At 35.6% G+C, this 15,310-nt stretch overlaps 1 protein-coding gene across 1 annotated transcript in view; it reads left to right on the top strand.

Moving 5' to 3' along the window:
* Positions 1-15,310, top strand: part of MAP3K1 (mitogen-activated protein kinase kinase kinase 1, E3 ubiquitin protein ligase) — a 45,012-nt gene that overhangs the window by 21,650 nt on the left and 8,052 nt on the right. The window contains exons 7-15 of the mRNA XM_004678309.2: positions 2,434-2,555; positions 3,128-3,209; positions 3,323-3,509; positions 5,672-5,950; positions 9,845-9,966; positions 12,400-12,491; positions 12,736-12,925; positions 13,297-14,578; positions 14,935-15,087. Coding sequence (XP_004678366.2) covers positions 2,434-2,555; positions 3,128-3,209; positions 3,323-3,509; positions 5,672-5,950; positions 9,845-9,966; positions 12,400-12,491; positions 12,736-12,925; positions 13,297-14,578; positions 14,935-15,087 — 2,509 coding nt within the window. The remainder of the gene's footprint in view (positions 1-2,433; positions 2,556-3,127; positions 3,210-3,322; positions 3,510-5,671; positions 5,951-9,844; positions 9,967-12,399; positions 12,492-12,735; positions 12,926-13,296; positions 14,579-14,934; positions 15,088-15,310) is intronic.

Genomic DNA, 15,310 nt, shown 5'->3' with positions numbered 1-15,310 from the left:
AAAAAAAAAAAAGATCTATACAGTGGAAAACCATGCTGTCATTAAAACTTTAATAACAACTTTAATATATAAAGACTTTAAAACTAGTAGAATTTTTACAATAATATTTTAAGAATCTGAACGTACACATATACATACACATACATAGATAAATAATCTGGATAATTTTACAAAATATGTACTTAGGAAAAAAGATGGGCAGAAAATAACCTATAATAGAATTTTAAGCAACAAGCTGTACTTGCTATTAGACTGAATTGTGAGTCTTTATTTTTTCCCTGTTTAAGTCTTAAACAGCTATTTTTTATGTAATTATTTGGAAAGGTCCTTGACTTCTTTTATGAATATTTTATTATAAGTGTTATATAATGAATATTTTATTATAATAGTTGTATAATCATTATGTGATTATACAATGTAGCTGTACACTTTCATGTTATTAATATGTGAGTATTTTGACAGCTTTTCCCCCATTTCACATAGCTCCATAGTTAAGGAAAAAAATAAAGAGTTGGGGATGATAATCAGGAAGGAGAAAGACTAGTAAGTAAATGTATATACCTTAGAAATCATGTATTGTAACTCTACTGACCTGTTCAGCTTTCACAAAAGTTTCTGTTTTTTTTTTTAATACTTTGCTGTCAGTCATTGTAGACCTATCTTTCTGGAACTTACAGCTTCAAATATCTTAAGTGCGATACTCGCTCCAGGGGAAAAAAACCTGAATTTAGTAGAGATGCTGTACTTTACATGCAGAGTACCTAGGTTCTCCATAGTCTTCTCAAATTAAATTCTAATGATTAGTCTTTCCATGTTGTGAGCTACTTATTTAACATCCCAGAGCCTTGTCTATGCTGTTATTGTTGTAGATATATCGAAAAGGTTCAGACAGATATACAAAGTAGAAATGAGAATTCTGGGTTACACAAAGATAACTACAGTTTAGCGCAACTTTTAAAAATTATGGAAAGGGGGCCCTCCCTGGTGGTATAGTGGATTAGGACACAGCACTGCAAGCTAGCCACAGCCGCTTCAGTGCGAGTTCGAGCCACAGCCCTGGATATGATCCCCATGGCGTGGCAGACCCTTCCTGTACCACCCACTGCTCCCCTCATCAGTGTACTTCATTAATCTGCCTGTTCTACTCTCCACTCTGTCTCTGGTGAAGCCTCTCACTGCCCCTGAACCTCTGGCTTATACCCCAGTTCATAAATAAATAAATCTTTTTTTTTTTTTAATATATAAAATAAGGAAGTAGGGCCCACCCTGGTGGCACAGCGGGTTAAAGCACAGCACTGAAAGCTAAAGCCACTTTAGCACAAGCTCCGATCCCTGCCCTGGAGGTGGCCCACATGGTGTGGCAGACCTCTCCTGACCCGCCAGCTGCTCCCCTCCAGCAGTGTACTTCGCCAGTAGGCCTGTTCTGCTGCCTACTCTGTCTCTGGTCACCTCCGGGGCAGGTGGGGATCGAACTCATGCGGAAGTGGCTTTAGCTTCTTTGTGCTGTGCTTTAACCCACTGCGCCACCAGGGAGGGCCTGGATTTTCTTAATAGTTCTTAAAAGCACTCTGTATGTTAGGAATATTCAAACATATACAATATAATTAAAGTAAACACAATAAAGTTGCAGCTTTGCCATTCTATACAACTTGTATACATTCTATACAACTTAGAATTATATAATGTTAACTGTGCCTCCCCTCCCTTTTTTTTTTTTTTTTTTAATATATAACCAGATAGTATGTTGTGATTTAAGTGTCTGGGTATACCTTTTTATTTTTTAACCTACTTATGATGTTCATTTGGTTGCTTTTTTCCATTACACTAAATAATTCAATGGTTTACACCTTAAAACATACTATTTGTCCTTTTTTCTCTTACCTTTCGTTTCTAAAAGACTAATTGAAGGTGGTTGTGTTCATTAGAAACGTGACATGTTTCTGTACTTTTTTTATAGGATAGGGAAGTTGGACCAGTTTATACATTGACCAAAGGTATCTGAGATGAGCCTTCAAACTTTGTATATTGGGCTCTAATGTCCCTTCCCACTACTTGGAATTATAAAACTGTTGGCAAGTGGTGTGCTTGTCCATAGTCAAATGTTGTAGCAATTTGTTTATTGACAAGGTGCTCTAGCAGAATTTGGGGCTATGTAGATTTTTTTCTAAGATGCTAGTTTACATATTAAATTATATTGATGCAAGAAAAGATTCACTCATATCCATACAGATACATAGTTGTATGAATCTATTTAAAATTAATTTGTTGATAGGAGAAATAGCTCTCAAATCATTATATATAACATGCTCTTAGACAAGGATTTCTAATAATTATTTTTATATTTTAAAAATGCCAAAATTGTTTTTAGCATATGGTGTACATTTTGTGTTATATCTTTTTATGCTTAATGTTTTTGTTTTCCCTTCCTTATAGTATAAAAGATGAAGAGGAACAGATGTGTCCTATCTGCTTGTTGGGCATGCTTGATGAGGAAAGTCTTACAGTGTGTGAAGATGGCTGCAGGAATAAGCTGCACCACCACTGCATGTCAATTTGTATGTACTTGCTGCTTTTTCTCCTTATGCTTATTCAGTGTGGTTACTCTATGAGCTGTGTTAGGATTTTAATGTTGACTTGGGATATTAGTTGAAAGGAAAAAATTGTATCCAGATCCTGAGTGAGGTTTTCAGTGACTTGGAGGTTAAGAACTATTGGAAAATGAACTTTGTGCACAAAGAAATGTAATGTACTATGATATTATGATGTGGTAGTGGAAGGAGCATATAGAATTAAAAACATAATTCTGACCTGGAAGATGTACATGGAGAGAAGGGAGTGGAAGAAGGTCTGAGCAGGTCACACAAAGATACCTCTATCAAAGCAAGTTTTATATCAAATGGGACAGACAGAGTAGGAAGCAAAATACACATTATCATAATGAATAAAAGAACATTTGTAAAAGGTATGAACATCAAAATCAGAATAATTTGATCTATATTTCTTGTGTGATAGTGTATCATATTATTAAGGTTTTGTCTACATAAATCTTATACTAGCTATTACAAACAGTTATTACATATTCTTAGTATTATGCAACCAAAAAGATTTATTTCCTTTCATTTTTCAGGGGCAGAAGAATGTAGAAGAAATAGAGAACCTTTAATATGTCCCCTTTGTAGATCTAAATGGAGATCACATGATTTCTACAGGTAACAATTTTGAACTAGTAATTTGGATATGTTTAATAAAAGTTTAAATGTTCTTCAAGTGTTACTTAAATCTATTTAGTATTTTTACCAATCTTTGTTACTTTTTTATTTAGCCATGAGTTATCAAGCCCTGTAGATTCCCCTTCTTCCCTACGAGCTGCACAGCAGCAAACAATGCAGCAGCAGCAACCTTTGGCTGGATCACAACGAAGGAATCAGGAGAGCAATTTTAACCTTACTCATTATGGAACTCAGCAAATTCCTCCTGCTTATAAAGATTTAGCTGAGCCATGGATTCAGGTCAGTAGTTCCTATTCTTCATATAGACAAAAATACTTATAAACTAATATTTATGTTTTCCCACTTGCTTATGATTTTATTTTTTATTTTTAAGATTTATTTATTTATGCTTATAGAACTGGGGTGCAGGCCAGAGGTGCAGGGGTGGTGAGAGGATCCACCAGAGACAGTGGGGAGCAGAACAGGCAGATCAACTAAGCACACTGCTGAGGGGAGCAGCAGGTGGGTCAGAAGAGGTCTACCACGCCATGTGGGTCAATTCCCTGGTCGCGGATTGAACTCATGCTGCAGTGGCTTTGGAGAGCTTCATAATGTGGTGCTTTAACACGTTGTGCCACCAGGGAGAGCCCTACTTATGACTTTAAAAAGTTTTTGCTTATCTGCAGGATCTTTATTCCTTTGAAAATTTTAATTTTACCTTTGGTGTTAATACTGTGCTGCATATTAGAGACCTTAAACTTCAAAGACTCTTTGTACTCTCACCAACTTTCTGAACTAGCAGACATAAAAGTTACCTACAGATAGACACTCAAATCCATCAGCACTAACTCATTCTAACACTTAATCCCATTTCTGCTAAGAATTTGTCGTTTTTCTTATTTGCTGCCATTTGAACAACTTTCTCCTTTGTGTGTCATAATGGCTTCCAGTAAATGCTTAGTAATTGCTGAGTGGGTGGATATGAAAAAAAAAATGTGGTTTTTATCTTGTACTAATCGTTTTATGTGTATGGACAATTTATATTCCTTTATCTTCTCTACTGAGTAAAATGCCTTTTCATCCTCAGGCAATTGCAGTTTCTATTGGTTGTTGAAGCCTAATGATTTTCTTTGTTGCCACTTAGTCCTTTTCTACAGTGTAGAATTCAAAACTGGGCAGTGTTTAAGTATATATAGTAATAATTATTTTTGATCATGTTAAATTCTGTTTAATTCTACTAAATTTGTAAAGAGACAGTATACATTCTTGTATCATTAGGATGTTTTTACTTTTTCTGATCATTGTAGTTCTAAAGCTTTTGAATTTTCTCAGCAATGATCGCCATCTCAAATCAAATTTAATAAATAAAATTTACACGTAATAAATATATCATTTTTTAAATCTAGTTCATGAATGGTATTTAGGCCCTCCCCTCCCCCTATGGCAGTCTAGGAGAACTCTGAAGTTCATGTTGAGCTATTATTACTATTGGATGCTGTTCTCTCAAAACAGAGGTCTAGTTAAATTTGCTTTAGCTTCAGTTTGGAGTAGGATGTCTATTTCTGATTTTTTATTGTCACATTAGACAGAATTAATGCTAGATATTAGATAGTGGTATACTACTTAACAATGTCAGGTATATATTCTACTTGATTTATTCTCCTTTATTATCACATTAGAAAAAACACATACAAGTATGTCTTTGTTATCCTTAAAATTACATGTATTCATTTCTAACATCTAGAAACTTTTCATATGGTAAGGTATTAAGTTTACTTTTAGCTAAGTAGTCCATAATAACTAGTATCCTTTCCTTTCTTAAGGGACTCTTTAGCTTTAGAGATGTGATAATGATGATGGAATGATATGCAGTAATCAATCATAGTAATAGCATTACAGTTTGTAGATTGTAACATAGGAATTTTTTTCATCAGTCTTTTGATCTTTCTGTTCCATTCATTCTAGTCTGACCTGTTTTGTCTAATTTTTTTTTTTTTACCGATTTATATAAGACAAAAATAAAAGCCCTTAGCTTAACACTTTCATCTGTTGGTTGAGTACTATATTAGCTACTGACCACTCTACTCCAGTACCTGTCTTGGCTTTTTTGGATGGTTTCAGTTTTTTTCCTCTGTACAACTACGAAGTTGGAATTCTTCGTAGTTTTTTTTTTTTATAGTCAGCACAAGTGCAGGCATAGAAATGTATACACATCCATCTAGTTACTTAATGGAATTTACTCTTAATTTTACTTGAGCTGACGTTAATGACTTTTGATAACTACCAGTTAAATATAAGTGTAAAATTCCTCCTTGAAATTTTAAGTGGCTAGATAGGTGATAGTGTGTATGTTCCTAAGATGAAGAGTTTAAAAATGTAATTATCCTTTAATAATAACTCAAAATACTTTGGTTCCCCTAGTTTTTCTTCACATTGAACTTACAGTGTGTGTTTGATTGTAGGTATTTGGAATGGAACTCGTTGGCTGCTTATTTTCTAGAAACTGGAATGTAAGAGAGATGGCTCTCAGACGTCTTTCCCATGATGTTAGTGGGGCCTTGCTGTTGGCAAATGGGGAGAGCACTGGAAATACTGGGAGCAACAGTGGAAGCAGTCCAAGTGTTGGAGCCACCAGTGGGTCTTCCCAGACCAGTATCTCAGGAGATGTGGTAGAGGCATGCTGCAACGTCTTGTCAATGGTCTGTGCTGACCCTGTCTACAAAGTGTACGTTGCTGCTTTAGTAAGTAGCTTTATTCCATAATCATAGCATTATGGGGTTGTTTTGCTATATTTGCTTTTACCTAACTTAATTATGGAAATCCAAATTTTAGGTCTATTCCATAATACCAGCAAATTACCATCTAATTTATTCATTTGGATTTTACTTATTTTAATTTCTTCAGGTTTTCTAATACATGGTTTACTTTTCTCCACTAAAGTAGCAGTGTCTTACATTTTCTATGCCTTATACAAGACCATATTAAAAATGTTTTATAGGATAGCAAAGTAACTTTGTGTTTTATAGGATAGCAAAGTAATCAGTTACTTTGGTGGTTTTTTTAAAATTTGACATTAGGAGATATTAAGGAGAATATTAGATTGGTTTTTTTTTTTTTAAAGATTTATTTATTTATGTATGTACACAAGAACTGGAGTCCAGGCCAGAGGTTGGGGAATGAGAGGATTCACCACAGTTAAAGTGTGGAGCAGAACAGACAGATGTACTGAAATAGACTCCTGAGGGGAACAGGCCAGGTAAAGAGAATTCTACCACACCATGTGGGTCAGCTCCCTGGCCGAAGAGGGAACTCATGCTTCAGTGGCTACAGAGTGCTTCATAGTGCTGCGCTTTATTCCATTACACCACCAGGGAGGACTGGAGAATTTACTTTTTAATAAGTATGCAGAGGGCCCTCCCTGGTGGCTGCAGATGCTTCAATGAGAGGTCAAGCCCCTGTCCCAGAGGTGATCTACATAGCACAGCAGACCTCTCCTGTCTCACCCACTGCTCCCCACTCTGGCTCTGGTGAATCCTCTTATCATCCCTGTACCTCTGGCCTGTACCCCAGTTCTAATGCATACATAAATAAAAATCTTTTTTAAAATGTATAGAAATTCAGGAACCTTTTCACAGAGGAGAGTTCATGAGATAGTTACGCAGCAAGTTGCTTTTCCAGTTTAATCTTTTAGATTGTTCATTAGTGGGATATTTTATGTATACATATATGTATGTGTTTTTATTATATGTAATATATATTTTCTGTAATATATAACATATATTTTATATATTGTATCAGTAATGTTTGCTTAAGTATATTTTGTGGATGTTTGGAAAGACTGTGATTATATATAGAATATTATCTCATATGTTACCTATGTATACATGTATGTGTGCATATATGCATATGTGTGTTTTTCATATATATATATCTTCAAAACAGGGTCTTTCAACCTCTGCATTATTGACATTGGGCAAATTATTTGTTGAAGGCAGGGATGGGCTCCTGTGGATTGTCAGATTAACAATAGCTTTACCTACTAAATTCCAGTGGCAACTTTTCCCCAATCATCACAACTAAGACTGTCTCTGAATATCAGAATCTCTCACACCCCACCCTGTAGTACAGACATACTCTTTTAGAATAATTCTTACACAGTTTGTTTTTAAAGCACATTGATCTATCTGCATCTATTGTTTAGTCTTCTCTTGTGTCCATTCTGTAACAACTGTGCCTGATGAACTTCTTGAGAAGGTAGTATACCATGATGGTTATGAACATGTTTTAGGAGTAGTCAGAATTGTCATCCATTTTATCATTCAAAATGGAATATTTTTGATTAATCTTGCTAGTTACATTGGGATTAATCTATGCAACCTGGACATCTGTTCAAGATTATAGAGACCTTGATTCAAATCCTGATTCTCCTCCTACTAGCTGTGTGGCTTTAGGATTATTAAATTTCCTCTTTTCCAAACAAATATCTTACTTCTTAGGTTTGAAATGAAATTTTGGAGAAACTTATAACCATGTCTGCCTGGTACACTGTAAGAATATTATGTAACATAGTAAAAGTATATACACATATTAAATGCCACTATTTCCCAATGTAGAAACCTTCAGAGAGGTTTCTTTTGTATCAGCAACACTTGTTCAAGTATATTTTGTGTAAGTTTGGAAGGATTATGATAGGTTTCCTGAACAAAGAGATCATCTCTGTTCAATTAAAATAGGTCAACAGTGAATTTAGCATAGTAAAATGGGCCTAGTTTATTCATTATAGGGCTTCTAGAAGCCATCAGCAAGCTAATACATACTGGGAATCTGTAAGATAAAGGGTAGGATATTTCATTTCCCAAATTTCTCTGCCCATGGGCTCATGTTTCATGTAGCATCTTGAATGACCAGCTTACTGTGGACTAAAGACAATATTATTGGCTCCACTTTTCACCTCTTAAAATTTTCCAGCATACTTGACCAATCAGTATACTACTTCATTATCTGTCTCTTTAGATCAAACTGTTGACAGCTGCTTGTGGATTCCTGAAGCATAGGGATGTGTGAATGATACCATAGTCTGCTGCTTCTACAATTAGTGCACCCAGCACAGTGGAAGCAGAAATGTATCTTGCTCTCAGAGCAAGTTCTCCCTCCCTCTGCTCTTGATTTTATCCCCTTTACTCCACATCCATATATATTTTTGTCAAACAAAAGTTGAAAGTTATTTGCAGGCATCAAGACACTTCACCTAAAATACTTTTAACATGTATCTCTATTTTTTAAATACTTATTTTTAGCATAGAAGAATGAGGGTGTAGGCCAGAAGTGAAGGGGGTGAGAAGATTCACCAGAGATAAGAATAGGGAACAGAATAGACAAATCTGTTGAAATACACTGTTAAGGGGAGCAGCAAGCGAGTTAGGAAAGATCTGCTGTGTCATATGGGTCAGCTCCCTGGCCAGGGGTTGAATTTAGGCTTTAGGAGTGATAGTACTGAAAATTAACCACTAGGCCACCAGGAGACCCCCAGTATGTATCTCTTATCTCATATACATCCTTCAGCATAAGTACAATGCAGACAGTAGACTCAGGAAATTCAGCTATTATATATTATAAACTCCATATTCAGATATCTCAAGTTGTGCCAACAATGGCCTCTATAGATAAACTGAATGTTTTATCAGATTTCACCACTGTTTCTATTAATGTCTTTTTTCAGTTTTATAATCTAACCCAGTGTCTCATTTAGTTCCCATGCTCCCTTAATCTCATCCCATCTGTGACAACTTCTTGATCTTTCCTTTCCTTAGACCTTGACACCTTTGAAGTGTACGAGCCAATTATGTGGGAAAACATTCTCAGTTTGAGTTTATCTGGTATTTTCTCTAGATTACATTGTATTTATTACATTTTTCAAAAGAGTACCAACAAAGGTGATGTTTCCTTCTCAATGCATCATGTCAGGGAATTACGCAGTGTCAGTCTTCTTATTGGTGATGCTATCCTACACCCTTAATTAAAGTGATGTCTACTGCGTTTCTCACTGCAAGTTACTATTCATATCTAGTGGAGATATTCTGAGATTATGAAACTATCATTTCTCTTCCAAATTTTACTCACTAGTTTTAGGCTGTCGGTGGATTTTTACATACAGTAATGTTACTGTGCTATTCCAGTGGTGATTTTCTGTTTCCCTCTACATTAATTAGTTGGAATTATTCTTCTATAAAGAAGATCTGTCACCCATTTATGTATATTCATTTTTAAAAATTTATTTCACTATAAATTCATAGCTGTTTTATTCTGTGGATTAGAATCTAGGAGTATCATTATTTACCTTGTTATATTATTCCAGCTTTGGCCTTTGGAAATTCAAGGTTGACTTGTTGCATTTTTAAATAATTTTTTAAATTTTCATTTTGAAATTAATTCAAATTTTTAAAAATTGTACTAATAGTTCAGAGAGCTCCTTAATGCTTTATCTATTCATTCAATTATTTGTATCAGTATGGAAACATGGATTCTGATTTTTTAATAATTATTCCTGTTATTGGCAGATTATCTAAGAATAAGCCATTATCTTCTAATACTTTTTACATGTAGCTAAACTGACCTTTAGTTTTTTTTCTCCCCAGAAAACATTGAGAGCCATGCTAGTATATACACCTTGCCATAGTTTGGCAGAAAGAATCAAACTACAGAGACTTCTCCGGCCAGTTGTAGACACCATCCTAGTCAAGTGTGCAGATGCCAATAGGTAAGGTCCTGTTGACAAACCACCTCAAACCCACTTATATTAGAAACCTAGCACTGCTTTCTTTTTCTCCATGTTGCCTGAACATCTATCACCATCATGAATAACAGAGTTAACTATCTGGACCAGGAAGTTCATGACCAATTGCTGCAGCGAAAACAAATTGGCCATTAACATCTTTTACCCTGGAAAGCAGTAGTATATAAAGCAGAAATTCAGGAAAAACTAACTAAAACAGGTATTTAATTCAGAACCCATTTTGATGATGGCAACACAGAGCTGGTTTAGGCCTTGAAGTACACAAAGAAACATGAACCCAGAGACATGAAAGGCACAACCTGCATGAGAAGAAAAAGATCTCAAGTAAACTTAGCAAAATAATGCAAAAACAGGAAGACAAAAGGGCCAATTTTGGTGCAGGCAAAAAGGAAAAGTAAAGAATTTGCAGTGGTTATTGTGTAGATTATTCATGAGAGAATTAATAAACTAAAACCATTTATGTCTCTTTGTGGGGAGGGGGAACCTTGCACCACCCCTTATACCTAGTGAATATTTGATAAATATTTATTAAATGAATCTTTGAATATTGTTTTATAAATGTGAGATTTCACATTTTTTTTAAGATGTATTTATGCTTACAAAACTTGGGTACAGGCCAGAGGTGGGTGAGAGGATTCACCAGAGACAGAGTGGGGAGCAGAACAGTAACATATACTGAAATACACTGCTGCGGGGAGCAGTGGGCAGGTCTGGAGAGGTCTGCCACGCCATGTGGGTCAACTCCTTGTTGGGGATCGAACTCATGCTTCAGTGGCTTCAGAGAACTTCATAATGCAGTGTTTTAACCCGTTGCGCCACCAGGGAGAGCCCTCAAATTTAGCATTTAAAGTTCTTAAAGACTAGGGAGAAACCTAGCACTGCTTTTTTTCTCAAATGGCAAGTAAAAGTCACGCTAACAAACTGCAGAGCTCCACATTATTGTGTTAGTTGATTTTTATTTTTTAAATATTCATAATCCAAAGTTCAGTCGATAAGAACAATAGTTGACATAATAAAATATAATCTTAGAGAATGAGTTACACAGGGTAGGAACCAATAAAATTATTATACCTGATTAACCTTATCAAGATCAAACATTCTATTATTTTCTGTGCAATGAAATTCCATTCTAAATATGACAGGTAACAACAATAAATTCCATTTACCCCAGCAACACCCCTGAAAATCAACAAGGAAGAATAATAATCCTAAGTGGAGGCGGTGGGTGAAGAGAAATATGAGGTAGGGAAGGTCAGGTGTGGTGTTAGTAAACAGTCTATGCTTTTATAGACTGGTGGGTCTCTTAAAAATTTTCCATAAAGTGAGGGCAAAAGACCACTTTTAAGTCAGTAAACATAACTATAGCAAACAGTTGTTTGGCTTTTTATGCCAACCATAATAAGTTGTTGTGTTTATTTTTACTTTCTTTTTTGGAGGAGCCATTGGCATTGGTGGTATTGATATGTCTGGTATTGATGTGTTCATCAGTTGCATTCTTGGAAACCAAACTGACTGAATCAAACAACTGGCAAGAACACACACATGTTCTCTTTCACTTACCAGCAGATCTGAGGGGGATAAGCAGTGTTGACTCGGCCTTATTTTGGTTCTGCCGCTATGTTCACAGTGGAGTTTAGTGCAACCTTTGTCTTCTTTCCTAAGTCACATGGTACTATTTATAGAGGATCTCAAAAATTAGATTTTGTTTTGATGTGTTTCTCATTTCATGAAGGTTTATCTCATTTTATCTACATTGTCTACATAAGCCTACAGATTGGAAATATTAGAGATTTTCTTATTTCAATAGCATCAGAAAAATAATTTGCAAAATAGGGAAATTCATGTCATATGTTAAAATTAGATGATATTTTTCTGAGAATTTAAATGCCTTTGTGCAACTTATTTATCTGCTTTCTGTTAGATTGCTTACCTAATTGCTTAAGAATGATTGAACATAAATACTGTAAAGTTTTATAATATTTGGGATTCACTCTAACTATAAGAGAATATAAAGGTTTTAGCTAGGAAGGTTCTATTTTCACTTCAAGAGATTCATAATTCATAGTGGAAAATTTAGAAATAAAAATGGACTTTTGTTTCTAACAAAATATGATAATGAACATGTTTTATCTGGTTTAATATTTAAATCTATACTTGCTGCTTAAGAGCTAGTACATGATTCTATGCTAAATGTAGAGGATAAGGTAGAACTTGTGTATTAGAGCTAATATTATTATTATTATTTATGTTGTCATTGTTAATATAATTTCAGTAGTGGAAACCACCCCTGAAAACTTTTTTTCCCCACCTTTTCACAAGGTATTACATCACTACACTCCTTTTAATGTGTATTTTATCCAAGGTCCAGCTCTGATGATGCTTTCTTTTCACTTTCAGTCGCACAAGTCAGCTGTCTATATCAACACTGCTGGAGCTGTGCAAAGGCCAAGCAGGAGAGTTGGCAGTTGGCAGAGAAATCCTTAAAGCTGGTAAAAAAAAAAAAAAAAAAATTAATGTGTCATGTGTCATGGTTTTCCTCACCATTCTGTCTAATCTCATAATCTCTAATGAGGATTCTGAAATAGTTTTATAAATTGATTCAGACAACAAATACTAGAAATGCAAATTTAAGGGAAATTCTTAAAATAATTCAGAATATTTTCGTTAGCCTTGTATTTGGTCTTTTAGATTTAATATCACCATTCTTCAACTATTTTGCTTTCTTTTTTGGAGGATCCATTGGCATTGGTGGTGTTGATTATGTCTTAAGTTGTATTCTTGGAAACCAAACTGAATCAAACAACTGGCAAGAACTCTTGGGCCGCCTTTGTTTAATAGATAGACTGCTATTGGAATTTCCTGCTGAATTTTACCCTCACATTGTCAGTACTGATGTTTCACAAGCTGAACCTGTTGAAGTCAGGTAACTTTTCTTCTGAAAATGTATTAACCTTCCTCTTCCTACCTACCTCATCCCTCACATCTTCCAAGAGAGATTCATGAAAGACAGGTATTACAGAGCATATATAGGTTACTAATACTAATAAATAAAATTAATAATGTACAGTTTTAATATCACTTAATATATGATAATTTTTGAGCTTTATTATTATTAGATAATAAAATTAAATACTAGTACTAATAAAATCTTAAGTATAGGCTACTTAGTTACATATATAGTGATTCTTCATACTGAAATGACTTTCTTTTTGAAAGTACCATCTTTTTTTTTACTTGTACATATTTTGCAGTAATTCTAACTTATTTAGTAATTGAATGTATTTTTTCTTCCAGGTATAAGAAGCTGCTGTCCCTCTTAACCTTTGCTTTGCAGTCCATTGATAATTCCCACTCAATGGTTGGTAAACTCTCCCGAAGGATATATTTGAGTTCTGCAAGAATGGTTACTTCAGTGCCCCATGTATTTTCAAAATTGTTAGAAATGCTGAATGTTTCTAGTTCTACTCATTTTACCAGGATGCGTCGTCGTTTGATGGCTATTGCAGAAGAGGCTGAAATTGCTGAGGCCATCCAGTTGGGCATAGAAGACACTTTGGAAGGTCGACATGACAGCTTTTTGCAGGCCTCTGTCCCCAAAAGCTACCCAGAAGCTGCAGGGAACAGTTCCCTTGCACACATAGACCACTTAGAAAAAACTGGAAAAGGACTTTGTGCTGCAAAATTGAGCGCCAGTTCAGAGGACATTTCTGACAGACTGGTCAGCATTTCAGTAGGACTTCCTAATTCAGCAACAACGGAGCAACCAAAGCCAATGGTTCAAACAAAAGGCAGACCCCACAGTCAGTGTTTGAACTCCTCCCCTTTATCTCATCATTCCCAAATAATGTTCCCAGCTTTGTCAACCCCTTCCTCATCTGCCCCATCTGTACCAGCTGGCACTGTAACAGATGTCTCTAAGCATCGACCTCAGGGATTTGTTCCCTGCAAAGTACCTTCTGCATCTCCTCAAATACAGCGCAAGTTTTCTTTACAGTTCCAGAGAAACTGTTCTGAAAACAAAGACTCAGATAAACTTTCCCTAATCTTCACACAGTCAAGACCCCTTCCCTCCAGTAATATACACAGGCCAAAGCCATCTCGACCTACCCCAGGTAATACAAGTAAACAGGGAGATGCCACAAAAAACAGCATGACGCTTGATCTGAACAGTACTTCCAGATGTGATGACAGCTACAGAAGTAGCAGCAGTGGTAGCAATGCTGTTATACCCAGTGATGAGACAGTGTTCACCCCAGTAGAGGAGAAATGTAGGTTAGATGTCAATACTGAGCTGAATTCCAGTATTGAGGACCTTCTTGAAGCATCTATGCCTTCAAGTGATACAACAGTGACTTTTAAGTCAGAAGTTGCTGTCCTCTCTCCTGAAAAGGATGAAAATGATGATACCTACAAAGATGATGTGAATCATAATCAAAAGTGCAAAGAAAAGATGGAAGCTGAAGAAGAAGAAGCTTTAGCAATTGCCATGGCAATGTCAGCGTCTCAGGATGCCCTCCCCATAGTTCCTCAACTGCAGGTTGAAAATGGAGACGATATCATCATTATTCAGCAGGATGTAAGTATAGAGCCTTTTAAGAGGTTAGAATTCCATTAGACCATACTAAAATCTGTTTCAGAAATGTTTCTCACAGTGTTAATCATTACAGATTTTTCACATAGATTTGTTAAATGTAAAATATTGTTCATTACCAATGTTTGAACAAAAATATTCTTTGCCTGTGTTAAAGACATATCTGTGATCTGTAGTGGTGATCACTTCTGCGTTTAATATTGGTCACCAACACTGTTCATTCAGAGTCAAGCTTGTAGGTGGTTTGGGAAGTCAGACCGAACAAGGGTAATAATTTGCCAGGCTAATTTCACAAGCTATTACTATTAACAGTAAAAAGTTTACTTTCATTTAATATATAGACACCAGAGACTCTTCCGGGACATACCAAAGCTAAACAACCTTATAGAGAAGATACTGAATGGCTAAAGGGTCAGCAGATAGGCCTTGGAGCATTTTCTTCTTGTTATCAGGCTCAAGATGTGGGAACTGGAACTTTAATGGCTGTTAAACAGGTAAGTATTTAGTAAGCACAGAAATAATTAAAATTACAAAATGAGATATAAACAAAAAGAATGAAGGGTATATCCCTATATGTATATACTTCAGTTCTGTTTTTTGTTTTTTTTTTTTTTAAGATTTAGTTGTACAGAACTGGGGTACAGGCCAGAGATGCGGAGGGTGAGAGGATTCACCAGAGACAGAGTGGGGTGCAAAACAGGCAGATCGACGAAGTAC

This window comes from Condylura cristata, unplaced genomic scaffold, assembly GCF_000260355.1.
Source record: "Condylura cristata isolate star-nosed mole 26May11 unplaced genomic scaffold, ConCri1.0 scaffold00007, whole genome shotgun sequence".
NCBI classification, from domain to species: Eukaryota; Metazoa; Chordata; class Mammalia; order Eulipotyphla; family Talpidae; genus Condylura; species Condylura cristata.
The sequence above is the reverse complement of the archived record's forward strand: the minus strand, read 5'-3'. Positions and strand labels throughout refer to the sequence as shown.